The sequence below is a fragment of the Pantherophis guttatus genome, chromosome 1 (assembly GCF_059756535.1).
Source record: "Pantherophis guttatus breed Tessera chromosome 1, ASM5975653v1, whole genome shotgun sequence".
NCBI classification, from domain to species: domain Eukaryota; kingdom Metazoa; phylum Chordata; class Lepidosauria; order Squamata; family Colubridae; genus Pantherophis; species Pantherophis guttatus.
The window spans coordinates 19,864,832-19,881,086 of NC_142063.1; the positions used below are offsets into that span (position 1 = coordinate 19,864,832).

Below are 16,255 nucleotides of genomic sequence, written 5' to 3' on the forward strand. Positions count from 1 at the left end.
TAGACCCAAATATCTGGGACTAAACTATTTGAGCTCAGCAAACAAAAATTTCAGATATACAGGTGGTCCTCAACTTACAACAATAATTGAGCCCAAAATTTCTGTTGTTCAGTGAAACATTTGTTAAGTGAGTTTTGCCCCATTTTACAATTTTTCTTGCCACAGTTAAGTGAATCACTAAGTCAGTAACCCGGTTGTTAAGTGAATCTGGCTTCCCTGTTGACTTTTGCTTGTCCGAAGGTTGCAAAAGGGGATCACTTGACCCCGGGACATTGCAACGGTCATAAGTATGAACCAGTTGCCAACCATCTGAATTATGATCAAATGATCATGGGAACGCTGCAAAGGTCGTAACTGTGAAAAACGATCATAAGTCACATTTTTCAGTGCCGTTGAAACTTTGAAAGGTCATTAAATGAACTGTTGTAAATTGAGGATTATCTGTACACACAAACACACACAGGCAGGCTGTAGAGTAGCTGCCTGTTCCCGTTGCTTGAATCCCATCCTGATATACAGCCAGACAAAAAGATGCTAAGTCTGAAATGTTTTAAACCATTTTTTAAAAATGTATGCCAAAAATGAGCTTTTTCTTTTTTTCCATGCATTTTTACTCCCAACATTTCCCTGTAAAAGAAGAGGATAAAAGCGAAAGGAGATTGTGGTGGGGAGGACACCTAGCTTTTCTCCTTCCTTTGACTTCTTTTTAAAGGCCAGGGACTTCTTTTTATCACCTTCCACCCAGTGGTGGGATTCAAATAATTTAACAACCGGTTCTCTGCCCTAATGATTTCTTCCAACAACCAGTTCACCAAACTGCTCAGAAAGTTAACAACCGGTTCTCCCGAAGTGGTGCGAACTGGCTGAATCCCATCACTGCTTCCACCTATGTAATATTTTTCCATGCATAATATTTGATATCGCCGTCCTATCCTGGATGTCTGTCCTACGAAAATAAGAATTTTTAAAAAGTCTTATCACTTGACGCAATATGTTACCCTTGGTCTAAAAGATCTCATCACACCTCTTGAGCTGGCCTTTAGTATCTGTTTTTTTTATATTTTTATTTTTTTCTTCCATTTAGATATAAGCGAAGCTGAGGAATAATCCTGTTCCAGGCATTTATGCTAGGTGATGCTGAAACTGACATTTCTGTGATGGTTGTTTTTTTGCTGATCACAACTTAAAGGAGAAACAGAATTTTCCTCAGTCCTCAATCGTCAAGCTCAACCACGCAAGATCTTACAACGTCGAATTTGTTCAAGGTTATTTTTCCCCCCAGCTTCTCTGGAAATAGAGGGGGGAGGTTCCCCCCAAGAAGTAGAGAATATAGAAAGATAACTTTTAAAGGGTTTCTGTGCACCATGCAAGATTTGGAGACTGACCCGCCATGGATCTATCGTGTGCCTTGAGAAGCCAAAATTTAGTAACTTTTTTATTCCTAACATTTCCATGTAAAAGACGATGGGGAAAGTGAAGCACGTCTCTTTTAGTGGAAAAAAACTCTACCTTCCTGTGTGGAAAAAAACTCTACCTTTCCCCCTTCCTCTCTTTTTTAAAGGCCAGGGAAGGTATGTTTTATCATCTTGCACCCACGTAATATTTTTGTAACTAGCATAAGTGGGTGGTTTAAGAGGCTTATGCTTTCACCGACACCTTTACTGTTGACTCTACCTCCAAAGTTCAGAATGTTGGGGTGTTATTAATGTTTAAAGAAAGCAACTGTGGAGTCTCTATGTTCAAACATGATCTACCACAAAGTAGAAACTGTTAAGAGCTGAGCCGGGAAAAGGGCTGGCCCTTCAAATCCTGCTTGAGGTAACCCGCTGGCATTTCAGATGGAGAAGAATGGCTGTGTTCCTGATGTGGCCCTCTTGAGTTCTACGTTCAGTTGAAAATCTGTTAAAGATTGTTTTAAAATATCAAGGATTATCCCCTCTCCCCTTCTCTGTCTGCCCTTCCCCTACACCCAGAACCAGCATTTTCAGGGACAAATTGGACTTTGACTCATGACATATATCTTATTTTTAAAATATCAGCCGTTTGGGCATAAATTAAATCCAGTTATTTATAATGCAAAGTAGCATTTCTCTTTTATTAAACTTGCTGGAATACATTGTGTGAATAGCATTATGTTAAACAAACTAGATCGACACCCTTAATGCATGTTATTTCTTTCATTTTACATCAATGTCTATATTGTGCAGCCGAAGTCAATACTGGTATATTTCTTTTTTTTTTTCCCCCTTTAAATCTCAATGTGGCTTAGAATTACTCTTAAGACACATACATTTTCAGGCAGAGAGATAAAGTGCCAATCATTTTAACATATAAAATAATAAATATGAAATACGAATGGATCGGTATTTTTAAAACTTTTGTAACTTTAAGGTGTGTGGACTTCCAACTCCCAGAATTCCCCAGCTTGGCTGGAGAATTCTGGGAGTTGAAGTCCACACATCTTAAGTTACCAAATTTGAAAAACCCTGTTATAGATCAAGTGGAAGTGTGCATATAACCTTGTAGTAAGGACCACGACAAAAGAGGAGTGATCATTTTAGTGTTGATCATTATCCATTTCTTATTTTGTCCTTCTTTATCTGGCTCCATCCACTTAACAAAGAATAGCTCTTCGTACAGTTTTAATCAGGATTGCAATCCTTGATCTGAAAAAAACTTGCTGAAGAAAGTCGAGTCAGATGTGTGAAAGGTGTAATATTAATTAGCGAGCATTAAAAGGTTTAGAGCAGACCACGGCTTCCTTTACGAATCTACTGCAAACTGTAAATACCATGATTCTTGCTAGTGATTTTCAGCCCTCATTCTTGCTTAAGTTTTAAAGAACCCTTAAACAACCAAAAAAATATAAATGGTGTCGAACTATTTTCCTCCTAAAAACTGCCAAAAGTGGAAAAAAATCAGTTCCATTGGGAATATTAGGATTGGTAAAATGGGTAGATTAAGATGCTTAAAAGAACCACAATGGGATGGAAAGGTTGGTAAAACCCATCTCAATCCATTCAAAACACCAAACCAGCCTTAAAATGGGTCACCAACTTTGCATTATTTTCATACCAATTACTAATACCAAACTATTACTAGATTTTAAGCTTTCACCGGACACAGAGTTCGGCATTCTCTGGGGATCCCAATGCAAACATTATGAGCGTTGACTGAGATTTTAGCTATTTTATATGTCTATTAGTGTGGGGGAAGGTGCATAATTATCTCTCTTGGCATTGTACAGTATGTTGAGCTCTTCTCTAAAAGGTAAGGGAATGTAGCCAAGAGTCACTGAATCATAGAGTTGATGTCCTAGAAAGTCCAACTGCCAGCCCACGCTCCGCACAAGAATATTAATTAACGCTTCCCCAACAGATGGCTCCCAGGCTGTCATTAAGAACACTACCAGTTAAGGTGAGTTATTGAAAATGTCTTAATTATCCCAACCTGCATTCATTTTATGCACAGGCTTACTTCCCATGATTTTCTCAAAAGGGAGTTGTAAAGGCCTTCTATTTGGCATTTTTCGACCACAATGATCAGGTGTCATTTGCCTTCATTTCTTCTATCTTTCCTTAGTTCTTTCTTTTTTTAAAAAAAACATTGAAGTAGGGGGTTATCCTAAAGGGCCATGGTGGCACAGTGGTTAGAATGCAGTATTGTAGGCTAATTCTGCTGACTGCCAGCAGTTCGACTCTCACCGTTTCAAGGTTGATTCAGCCTTCCATCCTTCCAAGGTCAGTAAAATGAGAACCCAGGTTGTTGGGGGCAATAAGCTGACTCTGTAAACTGTTTTTAGAGATGGCTGTAAAGCACCGCGAAGCTGTATATTAAATCTAAACGCTACTGCTATTGCTATTCCATGGCAGGGAGTCCCACCGGTTATTTCTGCACTGTATAAAGAAGTACATGAAGAATTGTCTGCCCAACAATTTCATTAGAAAACAAAACACATAGGTAAAAGGGCGAAGCATTCTCGGCTCCCTCCTTTTACAGCACTGTCGCAACAAATTGGCCACGTCCACGTGTTCCAGGCTGCGGGGTTACGCTGCCATGCCACATCACTCCAAGGCTCTGGGCCTAGGACATATGGGCCCTGAGCACAAAGGGGAGATGCTATCCCCACCTTGCACCACGAAGGAGGATTATCACATCGCGTCAAGCATCTGAAGAAGCTTTACTGGTTGTTGGTCGAAGGCTGGTGGCCGAACATCCTCCAGGTGCGATAGTCCTTTGCTGTGAAGACCGGCGTGTGGAGAGAAAGGCGGGGTACGTAGCCTGGTTTTCCCTTCAGCTCCTCAGCACAGCGATTGCGGTTGATGACTGGGAAAAAAAGAATAAGGGAGGTTGTGATTAAAAAGAAGCCCGGGAAAAATTAAGGTGGATTTCCTTGTTTTCATGTGCATCACTGGAGGTTTTTAAGAAGTTGGACAGCCATTTGTCTGGAATGGTATATGGCCGTGATGGCGAACCTATGGCACGCGTGCCAGAGGTGGCATGCAGTGCCCTCTCTGATGGCATGTGAGACGTCACCCCAGTTCAGCTCCGCCACACATGCGTGCGCGCCTCCCGCTGACCAGCTGGTCTTTAGGTCTCTGCCACACATGCGCAGGATACGGGGTGGGGGTTACACACGCATGCACGGGGAGGCAGGGTGCGTGCGCATGCATGGGGGTAGGGCATGTGCGGGGGGCCATGCGTGCATGCACGGGGTGGGAATTGTGCAGGGGGTCGTATGTGCATGCACGGGGCATATATGTGGGGTCCTGCATGCATGTGGGGGGCACTTGCGGGGAGGATATGGGGGGTGTTCCACGTGCTTGTGCAGGGGGGTGGGGCGCATGGGGGTCGTGTGTGCAGGCTCGGGGCACATGCAGGGGTCGCACGTGCATGCGCGGGGGGCCAGGTACATATGCGGGTGGATGTCCACATTGCATTTTGGGGGTTTGGGCACGCACATTGGGCACTCCAACCAAAAAAGGTTAGCCTCACTGGTATATGGTCTCCTGCTTGAGCAGGGGGTTGGGCTAGAAGACCTCCAACAGTCCCTTCCAACTCTGTTATTCTATATTCTGCATACACCTCTTCAAGGCCTGTGAATTGGAGCTGTTATCTCAAAGCATCCAAGAGACACCTGGAAGTGTCTCTTGGGGGAGTCAAAGAAAGCACCAGGGGTGAAATGCTATGATTCACACTGCTTCGCGTGAACTGGTAGTGATAAAAACTACCAGTTCGGGCGAACCAGTAGTAAAAAAAAGCTACTGGTTTGGGTGAACCAATAGGAAAAGAAAGCTACTGGTTCGGGTGAACTGGTAGTTAAAAAAAGCTACTGGTTCATACTTCTGATGATCAGTTGTGCCGCACGGTCAGTGGTGGGTTGCCCCCGGTTCGCACCGGTTCTATAGAACTGGTAGTAAAACCAGCAGGAGGCTCCACCCACCGACCCCGACGTCATCAAAACGCTTCTGCGCATGTGCAGCCCCACTGCGAACCGGTAGTAAAGGTAAGTAGAACCCACCCCTGCGCACAGTTTATATTCACTAGAAAGCAGGAAATCCTGCTTTATAACAAAGTTAAATTGCGCAGCACAGCTGTTCCCTCCCTCGCTGTTCTTTCCAAGCGTCCTTTTTTGGCACAAAGCGCGCATTTGATGGGTACTTCACATGTGTTCGCAGTGTGCTTTTGGTGTGCATTGCACATGTTCACACACAGCGCGCATTTGGCACGCATGTGCAGGCAGCAAACGGTTTTCCGCTGAGGATTTCACCACTGGAAGGCGCCCACCTATTGCACGCAAGGTTCAAGAACAGCAATTCAAAGAAAAACCATCAAGATGGCAGGTGATAGGAAAAGGGGCCATTCTTAACCTGTGAAGGTATTAGGTCGTCCTCGACTTACAGAAGTTTTGGACTCCATTGTGGTCGTACATCAAGGCCTATCTGTAGTGTGATAATTTTTTTTTTTAATCCAGATCAATTTCACTGGATGATCCATTTTTCTAGAATTGGGAAAAAGGTATGTAGGATGGGGCGATTGAGATCTCCCCTTGTACACACAAGAACTAGATTACACTAGAAATAGAAAAGAAAATAGAAAAGAAATAGAAACTCAGATGACACCAGAGTAAATGGAAAAGGGGGATGGGGGAGCGGGGGAAAAAAGATTATAAATATAAATGTACAATTATGAAATGATAGATTGGGTAAAATGGGAAAGAAATTGAAAAGAAAGTATATATTATTAGAAAATTGGAGTTGCTCGGATACCAGATAAGGGAAATATTGCATGATAAAGGAGAAAGAAAGGAGAGAGGATTAGTGGGATAGAGGAGGAGAGGGAGAGAGAGGAATGGAAGAAAGGGGAAGGAGAGGAAGAAAGGATAGAGGAGAAGAGCAGGAGAGAAGGTGAGGAAGGGGGAAAAGAGGGGAGGAGTGGGGGAGAGGAAGGAGAAGTAGGGGAGGAGAGGAGGAGGAAGAAAGTAGAAGAGGAGAGGAGGGAGGGAGGGGAAAGTAAGAAGGAGAAAGTGGTTTGTTGTGAAAAAAGGGAAAAGAGAGGGTAGAAGAGCAACCCCAAATGTGATTAAAATGTCTTATTTTTATGCTTTTGTTAGAAATATATATATATATGAATGATCAATTATGGATAAGAGAATGTACATTTACAATATGTGTATAAGAAATAAAAAAAAAATTCAAAAAAAAACCTAGATTACACGTTCTCTGATGAAACCATACCTGCCTGAGTTTTTCCCCACACTCCTTCGTCCCCATCCTGCTTCTTACCATATTCTTTGCCAGGAATACTCTTATCCTTCCATAGAAAAGCACCCCATCGTGTGTTAGGATCCGAATACTGAGGAGGGATGATTGGATCGTACCAGCTGCTCTCTCGCAAACGCTGGGCGTAACCTGAGGATAAAAGAGTGCAGAAGGACAGACGTGAGCTCGCATTGTGTTGCTACAGCTGAAAATATTTTATTTCAGAGGTGGGGAACAGTGGTGGGATTCAAATAATTTTAACAACCGGTTCTCTGCCCTAATGACCGGCTGGGTGGGCGTGGCCATGGTGGGCGTGGCCAAGGGGTGTGACAGGCAGCACTTGGCCTCCTACACACCCCTGGGAGCAAAAACGGGCTGTGGGGGGGGAAGGCGCCACCCCCCCCTGTGGCCCATTTTGGGCCTAGGAGGCCTCCCTGAAGCCTCCTGGGAGCGAAAACAGGCCGTGGAGGGGGGCGTACTACACCCCCCTGCACCCCATTTTGGGCCTAGGAGGCCTCCCAGCACGCCTGGAAGGGGCGGGGTGGGAAGGGGCAGAGCCAGCTTGCAATTTAACTACTGGTTCGCCCGAACCGGCCTGAACCAGCTGAATCCCACCATTGGTGGGGAACCATGGCCCTTTTATGACTTGTGGACTTAAACTCATAGCATGGCTGACTCAGGAATTCTGGGAGTTGAAGTCCACAACTCAAAAAAGGGCCATGGTTCCCCACCCCTACTTTAATTGGTTATGTCAGTTTGTTTAGCTTAGTGGTGAAATCTAAAATTTGTTACTACTGGTTTTGTGGGTGTGGCTTGGTGGTGGTGGTGGGTAATGTGACTAGGTGGGCGTGGCTTTTTTTTTTTTTTTTTAACTTTTAAAACCATTTTTTCTACAATCTCTTTGGCGAAGAGGTTGTAAAAAAATGCTTTCAAAAGGCTCTGACGATCCCAGCTGAGTTGCCTGATCGGCAGAGGCTTTTTACAAAACTCAGCTTGGATTGTCAGAGGCATTTAAAAGAAAAAAAGGGTTTTTTTCTTTTAAATGCCTCTGACGATTCAAGCTGAGTTGCCTGATCGTCAGAGGCATTTAAAAGAAAAAAAGTCTCTGCCAGTCAGACAACTCAGCTTGGATCGTCAGAGGCATTTAAAACGAAAAAAGGGTTTTTTTTCTTTTAAAAGCCTTTGATGATCCCAGCTGAGCTGCGTGATCATCAGAGGCTTTTTTTTTTACTTTTAAAAGCATTTTTTCAGCCGAAGAGGTTGTAGAAAAAATGCTTTTAAAAGTAAAAAAAAAGCCTCTGATGATTGTGCGGCTCAGCTTGGCATGTGAGGGGAGGGGGCAGGAATTTTTGCTACCGGATCTCCTAACCACCCGGCTCCATCGCTACCGGATCGGGGGATCCGGTCCAAACTGGGAGCATTTCACCCCTGGTTAGCAGGCAGCACAAAATAACTGTGGGGTCAACTTGTATGGTCTGGATGAAAGACCCTTTGGTGTAAGGGTGAAGGTGCTGGAGGAGGAGGAGAAGGAGGAGAAGAGGGTGCAACTTCTGGTCATTGACCACAGGAGTTCTCTGGATAGAGAGACCCTGGTTCTAATCCTTCAGCTAAGGAAGCTGCCTGGGAGCTTTTGGGCGAATTGTCCCCAGGGGTTATTATGGGCAAAAATAGATATTGCTCTACTCTTAAATAGCGATATAATAGCACTTAGACTTATATACCACTTCATAGCCCTTTACAGCATGGGTCCCCAACCTGTCGGCTGGGGTCCACTACTGGGCTGTGGCCTCTTGGCCACCGGGCCGCATGAGTGGCTGGCCAGTGCATGTGTGCGTCTGTGCACCCCCACTCGCGCTACTATCACCACGAGCGTCACACGGTTGCTAGTATCACCACGAGTGTCGCACGGGCACTCACAGCCCGATTTGTGCGTGTGGCCTCATTTGTGTGGGGCACATGCACACAGGCCCATTCATATGTGCACATGCGCGTGTAAAGGCATACTTCCCCCCCATCCGGGCCACCAACCCAGAAATGTTGGCAACTTTGTTCTAGTCCAACTCCCTGCTCAAGCTACACCAGGGGTCCCCAACCCATGGGCCACTACTGGACTGTGGCCTTTGGCCACCGGGCTGCGTGAGTGGCTGGCCAGTGCGAATGCGTGTGTGCGTGTGCACAAGCATCGCATGAGCGCTAGTGTCACCTTGAGCATCACGCGGGTGCTGGCTTTACTGCGCGAGTCACACGGGCACTCATGGACCCATTTATGGCATGTGTGTGGTCCCGTTTGTGCATAAAGGCGCCTGCTCCTCCACCACCACCCCGGGGCCGACAACCCAGAAAGGTTGGGGAACTCTGCTTTATAGCCCCCTCTAAGTGGTTTACAGAGTCAGCATATTGCCCCCAACAATCTGGGTCCTCGGAAGGATGGAAGGCTGAGTCAACTTTGAGCTGGTCAGAATCGAACTCCCAGCTGCGGGCAGAGTTTGCTTAGAATATTGCATTCTAACCACTGTGCCACCAGGGCTCCTGCTAAATATACTGTAAGCAACTATTAATTAAATAATAATTTATGATGATCAGAAAATATTAATTAATATTTAACTAATTACTATTATTAATTAAGTAATAGCCGGTTTGGTCTAGTGCTTAAGGCTACGGCTAAAGTTAGAAAGCAGTAGAGCGTGAGTTCAAGTCCCATTTCAGCCATGAAATACAGCTGGGAGCCTTTGGGCCAATCACTCTCTCTTAGCTCAACACACCTCACAACCCACCTTGTTGTTGTTGTGGGGGAAAAAAGGAGGAGGAAGGTATGTTGGGTATGTTTGCCGCCTTGAGTTATTTGCAGATGTAGTAAAATAAAAATAATATATAACAATTCTAACAATATGGGCCTGGTGGCTCAGCAGACTAAAAAAGCATTGTGATTAATACCAACTGTCTGCAATTACTGTAAGTTCGAATCTCGCCAGGCTCAAGGTTGACTCAGCCTTCCATCTTTCTAAGGTAGGTGAAATGAGGATCCAGATTGTGGGGGCAATAAGCTGACTTTGTATAAATATACAAAAGTATGAAGGCTATTGTTTAACGCATTGTAAGCTGCCCTGAGTCTCCGGAGAAGGGCGGCATATAAATCAAATTTAAAAAAAAAAATAAAATAAAAAAAATAATACAATTTGGTCAGAGTGAAGTAAAAGATTGGGGGGGGGGGGGCAGGAGTGAGTAACTATGGCAACTTTACGACCTGTGGATTTCAATTCCCAGAATTCCAGAGCCGGCCATGCTGACTCAGGAATTTATGGGAGTTGAAGTCCAACAGCTCCTAAAATTGCCATAGTTGCCCACTCCTGCCTCAAACACTTACCAGGCGGTAGAGCCTTCTCCTGTTTGGCACTGGACTTCTGCCAGCGGTGGTAGGTCTCTCGGCCCAGGGGCTCAGTGATGGTGTACCAGGCATCGCGATTGTGGCTGTTTGTCAGACCGGTATACCAGGTTTGAGGGATGGCATCCCACCCCATAGGGGTGAATTTCCAGCGGACGCTCTCTTTTATAACGGGGGCATTCCGGGGTCCTCTCAGAGAAAGGTATTGATCACTGTCAAAGGGGGAAGGGAAAAAACTCTATTACCCAAATGCCATCATGGCTGGCCAAGAAAACACAGAGAGGGATATGAATTTGGAGTGACCAGCATGCCCAGGAGTAAACTGAGATATCAAGTTCAGTTTAGTTTAAACTTACATTAAATGCGCTCTCAGAAGAAAGGATCTCTATTAAATTATTATCACTGTAATCAAATTGCCAATCAAATTGGAGCAGTGGTTGAACCAAACTGTGATTCAGATGAAGTAAATATAAAGAGATCTTGACTTTCCATACATGTTGATGGGGTCAGAGCTATCAATACATAATTAGATAGGAAATATTCAGATAGAGTGGAGAAAGGAGTGGATTTGTTGAATTGGAAAAGGCTAGAACAGTGATGGCGAACCTTTTAGACACCAAGTGCCTAAACTGTGGGCGCGCGCATGCCCAAACAGAAAGATGTGTATGCGTGCGAATGCATGCATGCGGCAACATGTGCACGCACATGCGTGGACATGCTCACATGCGCAGCAGAGACCCGAAGACCAGCTGGCCGGTGGAAGGCGGGGCATCCCAACACCGGCAACACAGCAAGAGGTAAGATCTTTTTCTTTCATGAGCTTCTGTTTCGTCGTTTGCAGGGAAACAGAAGCTCATGAAAGAAACACCACAGAGATCTGACCTGGGGCGACGACGCGCGTGCCAGCAGAGAGGGCTCTGGGTGCCACCTCTGAAACTTATGCCATAGGTTCACCATCATCATCACCTAGATAATTTTTTTTTCTTTTAACAACCTGGTAATAATCCCTTACATGGAGATAGAATCAGGGTGACTGAACAGAGCTAAAGTTTACTGGCTGGATGCCCTTCCTGACACCTATACAAAGTTCACAGCAGACAATTGCTCATTATGCCCAGAGAGAGAAATATCTGCCCTACCCAGGACTGAACTCACATCCTCCTGATAGTGATGTGAGAGCTCCACCTCTGGGCCAACACACTGCTCACCTAGACAAATCTATACTATACTATGTTGATATCAGGAATACTGCAAACTGTTCTGATCAAAACATTTAGAAAAATTTAGACAAACATTTAGAAAAGCCGCCTACAGTCACTTTCAGTGAGATGGGCAGCATACAAGTGTGATATAAATAAATAAATAAATTAAATTAAATTAAATTAAATAAATTAAATTGGAAAAGTGCGTAAGTGCATAATCAATTAAATTAACATGAATTAAGAAGATCAGGGCACTTCAGTGGCTTCCTTTCACTGAACGTGCTTTAAACTAAAAAAAAGGTTCATAATTGAGACATACACAATCATTTATGGCATAAAGAAAGGGGGTTGGAACAGAATTATCCATAGGAAACAGGTCCCCAAAAATCAAGGTGGATGCCACGACCATGCAATTGAAGACCCACCCCTTTTTATGACTTTGGTCACAAGTTGGTTGGGGTTGCCATCTTGCCTTTTTTGACTTCCCCGATCCCCTGAATAGGAAGTTTTCCTCATTCTTTTAAAACCAGGGGTCAGTTCCTGAATGTGACAGCAAGAGGTAAAACAGACAAAATAAAACCTTTCCCACGATGAAATCTATGAAATTCAACACCAAAAGATGCTGAGATGGGCAAAAGCTAAAGTGATTTATGAATCCACAAATAACAGGTCTATTGAGAATTATTTATTTATTTATTTATTTATTTATTTATTTATTTAATGCAATTTATATGCTGCCCTATCTCCAAGGACTCAGGGCAGCTCACAACAGTAAAAATGCATAATTCCTCATTAAAAGCGATATAAAATTAAAGTTCCGATTTAAAACAATTTAAAATTTAAAATTCATTAAACACCCCCCCCCCATCCCATCAGTCCAGGCTGCGGAACAACCAGGTCTTCAAATTGCGGTGGAACGAAAGAAGGTCAGGGGCCATTCGGAGCTCCAAAGAAGTTGGTTCCAGAGAGTGGGAGCACCCACAGAGAAAGCTCTCTCCCTGGGGGTCACCAGCTGATACTGTCTGGCCGACGGCACCCTGAGAAGGCCCTGTCCGTGGGAACGCACCAGGCGATTGGGGATTGTCGCTGGCTGCAGGGGGTCCGACAAATATCCCAGGCCTAGGCCATGAAGGGCTTTATAGGTGATAACCAGCACCTTGAACCTCACCCGAAGGGCAACCGGTAACCAATGCAAGTCGCGCAGGAGGGGTGTAACATGGGAGTGTCGGGACGCTCCCATCACAAACCACGCAGCCGCATTCTGCACCAGCTGAAGCCTTCGAGTGGTTGTTTGTTTGTTTGTTTTTTAAATTTGATTTATATGCCGCCCTTCTCCGGAGACTCAGGGTGGCTTACAATGCGCTAAGCAATAGCCTTCATCCTTTTGTATATTTATACAAAGTCAGCTTATTGCCCCCACAACTGGGTCCTCAATTTACCTACCTTAGAAAGGATGGAAGGCTGAGTCAACCTTGAGCCTGGCGAGATTCTAACCTGCAGTAATTGCAGGCAGCTGGTCTTAATAACAGGGTGCTTTAGACTACTGTACTACCAAGGCTCTCAAAGGCAGCCCTAGGTAGAGAGCATTTGAGTAGTTAGCTAGTCTTCCTTCTGGGTTGCAGGACAGCAGTCTCTGAAGGAAAACAATGTTAGGAGCGGGAGAGGTTTCCATCTCCTGTGAGCATCCCAAAGGCATCTAATTGGCCACTGTGGGACACCAAGCACCAAAAGGGCTACTCTGACTCAGAAGGGCTTCTCTTAGCTTCTCTCCTCAAGCTTGTTGTGGGAGTAATTTAATGGTTTATAATGGGACCATGGTGAGCTCACAAGTTTAGGACGCTGGGTTGATGATTAGCAAGCCGGCGTTTGAGACCCGAGTGCTGCTATGTGGAAGAGTGAGTTCCCGTCATTTGCTCCAGCTCCTGCTAACATAGTAGTACAAATGAGCGATCACAAGTAGATAAATAGTTACCACTTTGGTGGGTACATTAACAGGGACATGAAAGGAGCCCCCAACCAGATGTTCCCAGGGCGATGGGGATGTCACCAGCTAAGACTTTCAACCCAAAAGCATGATAGGTGCTTCCGTCATGAGCACGAGTGAATCAGTGGTGAAATTCAAATTTTTTTACTACCGGTTATGTGGGCGTGGCTTGGTGGGTATGATGTGGCTTGGTGGGTGTGGCTTGGTGGGCATGGCAGAGGAAGGATACTGCAAAATCCCCATTCCCACCTCATTCTGGGGCCAGCCAGAGATGGTATTTGCCGGTTCTCCGAACTACTCAAAATTTCCACTACCGGTTCTCCAGAACCTGTCAGAACCTGCTTGATTTCACCCCTGGAGTGAATGGTTTATAATCCAGAATTCTCTAAAGAGTTGCATAAAAGAGAAAAAAATTGTGCTGAAAAGTGAATGAACCAACTTTTTTTCCTTTTTGTTCCACCTGTTATTTATTCTTTGAAAATAATGATTAATCTGGCCTTTTCAAATCTGAATAGCCAAATCAACAGTTCTGAGCAATAATTGTGACAAAAATGAAATAAATTTATAGATCCCCATTCATCTCCTACACGTCTCCAGGCCCGCTTATTTCAAAGGATGGGACTTTGGAAGGGGAAATGAGCTCATTTAATCTACTATCTGGAATTAAAATGTTGTTCTGCATCTGGTAAGAGATTTGCACATGACTTTACTGATCTGACACACTATCTGAGCCCCTAAAACAGGGCTGTCTCATTGATTTCATTGAGGACTGCATCAGGGGTGTGTTTGACCTCAGGGGCCGGGGTGGATGTGGCCAGGAGGCATGACCATCTTGACATCACTCGTGTTGGGGGTGCCTGTGTTGGCCCAAGCACTCTGCCAGCGAAAATGGGCTCCTGAGATCTATTTTCACTGGCAGAGGCACCGTGGGCTGGTCCTTTGCTGTTTCCTGGGCAGCCCCATGGGCCAGATCTAAGCACCCCGCCTTGAGTTTGACACTCTTGAGTTGACCCCGCCTTGAGTTTGACACTCTTGAGTTGACCCCGCCTTTGAGTTTGACACCCCTGCCCTAAAATAGAATAACAGAGTTGGAAGGGACCTTGGAGGTCTTCTAGTCCAACCCCCAGCTTAGGCAGGAAACCCTACACCACTTCAGACAAATGGTTATCCAATGTTTTCTTAAAAACTTCCAGTGTTGGAACATTCACAACTTCTGGAGGCAAGTTGTTCCACTAATTAATTGTTCTAACTGTCAGGAAATTTCTCCTTAGTTCTAAGTTGCTTCTCTCCTTGATTAGTTTTCACCCATTGCTTCTTGTCCTGCCCTCAGGTGCTTTGGAGAATAGCTTGACTCCCTCTTCTTTGTGGCAGCCCCTGAGATATTGGAACACTGCTATCATGTCTCCCCTAGTCCTTCTTTTCATACCCAGTTCCTGAAACAGTTCTTCATATCTTTTAGCCTCCAGTCCCCTAATCATCTTAGTTCTCTGCACTCTTTCTAGAGTCTCCACATCTTTTTTACATTGTGGCGACCAAAAACTGGATGCAGTATTCCAAGTGTGGCCTTACCAAGGCATTATAAAGTGGTATTAACACTTCACATGATCTTGATTCTATCCCTCTGTTTATGCAGCCTAGAGCTGTGTTAGCTTTTTTGGCAGCTACTGCCCACTGCTGGCTAATATTTAAATGGTTGTCCACTAGGACTCCAAGATACCTCTGGAGGAGGGGAATATGTCTGTAGGAAGCTGCACCCCAAAGTCGAAACCACCTTTTTGAAAGTAGGAGGGAAAGCATTGGGCAGAGGGCAAAGGCACGGTAGATTGTTTGTAAAATTTGCAAGATCCAAAGACCAAACTGTAGGAATCAGGAGCGTCACTCTAAAGGGTGTGGTCAGAAATGATGGCTGCCCCAGTTGGATCGAATCTTTGCTAGATGCACATAATAAAGAGGTGGAGTTTTGATCGCTTTTGCCGCCACCATTTTGACAGGAAGGAAGGAAGGAAGGAAGGAAGGAAGGAAGGAAGGAAGGAAGGAAGGAAGGAAGGAAGGAAGGAAGGAAGGAAGGAAGGAAGGAAGGAAGGAAGGAAGGATTCTGGGAATTGACGTCTACATATCTTCAAGTTGCCAAAGTTGGAAAACATTGCCATAAACCATGTACAGTAAGGAAGCCACTTCTTCCTGTCAAATAAAGCCCAGGATGTGATAGTAGCTTGCACTCTTTTGAAGGCACTCACCTGTAGAGCGGAGTGGGGAAGTTAGTTTCTAAGGTGTTAAGAGGGACATATGGACGATTTAGTACCAAATCCCGGTACGACAGGTCACGGAAATCCATTGCAAGCCTGTGATGTTCCCTCCTGCAGCCCAGGCCAGCTTAAGAGAGTTTTCCTTTGGCTGGGGAGGGGAAGAGCAAGATGAGTCAGTCATTGTTTGACTTACACACCTCCTGGCAACCATCCCCTTAGCAACCAATGCAGCAACAGGGAGACAATGAACGATGGAGTGTGTTAGGTCCAAAGGAGCGGAAGGGGGAGTAAAAGAAGGTCCTGATCAGGAAAAATCCCCAATTTTTACAGAAGAGAAGAAGGGACAGTGTCCTTCCCCCCCTCCCTTTCTCCCTCCTGGCATTACTTGCAATTGGTTGGCTGTATTCATACATCTTTTGGGGTCTTGGAGTGATATTTTGAGAAATGGTGGAAACTGGGAAAGGAAGGGTAGAGAGCACAGGTACCAAGAAACATGGAATCATTCTAAGAGACTCTGCTCAATTAACCACCCATCAATATGGGACGGAAATTCCTCTTACATCGGTGTTTGTTTTTTTTTAACTTTGGCACTTTAAGACACAAGGAATTCATCTCCCAGAATTCCCCAGCCAGAAGGCTGGCTGGGCAATTCTGGAAGTTGGTCTACATATCTTAAAAAG

The 16,255-nt window shown here is 44.9% G+C and overlaps 2 protein-coding genes across 3 annotated transcripts in view; one reads left to right on the forward strand and one right to left on the reverse strand.

Moving 5' to 3' along the window:
* The window catches only part of LOC117677475 (uncharacterized), a 49,861-nt gene extending 47,747 nt beyond the window's left edge, over positions 1-2,114 (forward strand). For both annotated transcript variants that reach the window (XM_034437679.3, XM_034437676.3), the window contains exon 13: positions 1,085-2,114. In XM_034437679.3, coding sequence (XP_034293570.1) covers positions 1,085-1,100 — 16 coding nt within the window. In that variant the 3' untranslated portion in view covers positions 1,101-2,114. The remainder of the gene's footprint in view (positions 1-1,084) is intronic.
* TEKTIP1 (tektin bundle interacting protein 1) lies at positions 2,076-15,754 on the reverse strand. Its single transcript, XM_034437770.3, has 4 exons — positions 15,567-15,754; positions 10,126-10,355; positions 6,786-6,911; positions 2,076-4,326 (listed from the first exon to the last, which is right to left on the reverse strand). The coding sequence occupies exons 1-4, from the start codon at positions 15,662-15,664 to the stop codon at positions 4,181-4,183; spliced, it is 600 nt and encodes a 199-aa protein (XP_034293661.1). The 5' UTR covers positions 15,665-15,754; the 3' UTR covers positions 2,076-4,180.
* Between the last annotated feature and the right edge of the window lie 501 nt (positions 15,755-16,255).

Excerpts from the sequence above, each read along its gene's own strand:
- TEKTIP1 (XM_034437770.3), bottom strand. The coding sequence starts at position 15,664 with ATGGATTTCCGTGACCTGTCGTACCGGGATTTGGTACTAAATCGTCCA. Across the intron at positions 6,912-10,125 it reads GGAGAAGGCTCTACCGCCTG|GTTACGCCCAGCGTTTGCGA; the intron begins GTAAGTGTTTGA and ends TTTTATCCTCAG. Across the intron at positions 4,327-6,785 it reads TATTCCTGGCAAAGAATATG|TCATCAACCGCAATCGCTGT; the intron begins GTAAGAAGCAGG and ends TTTTTTTCCCAG.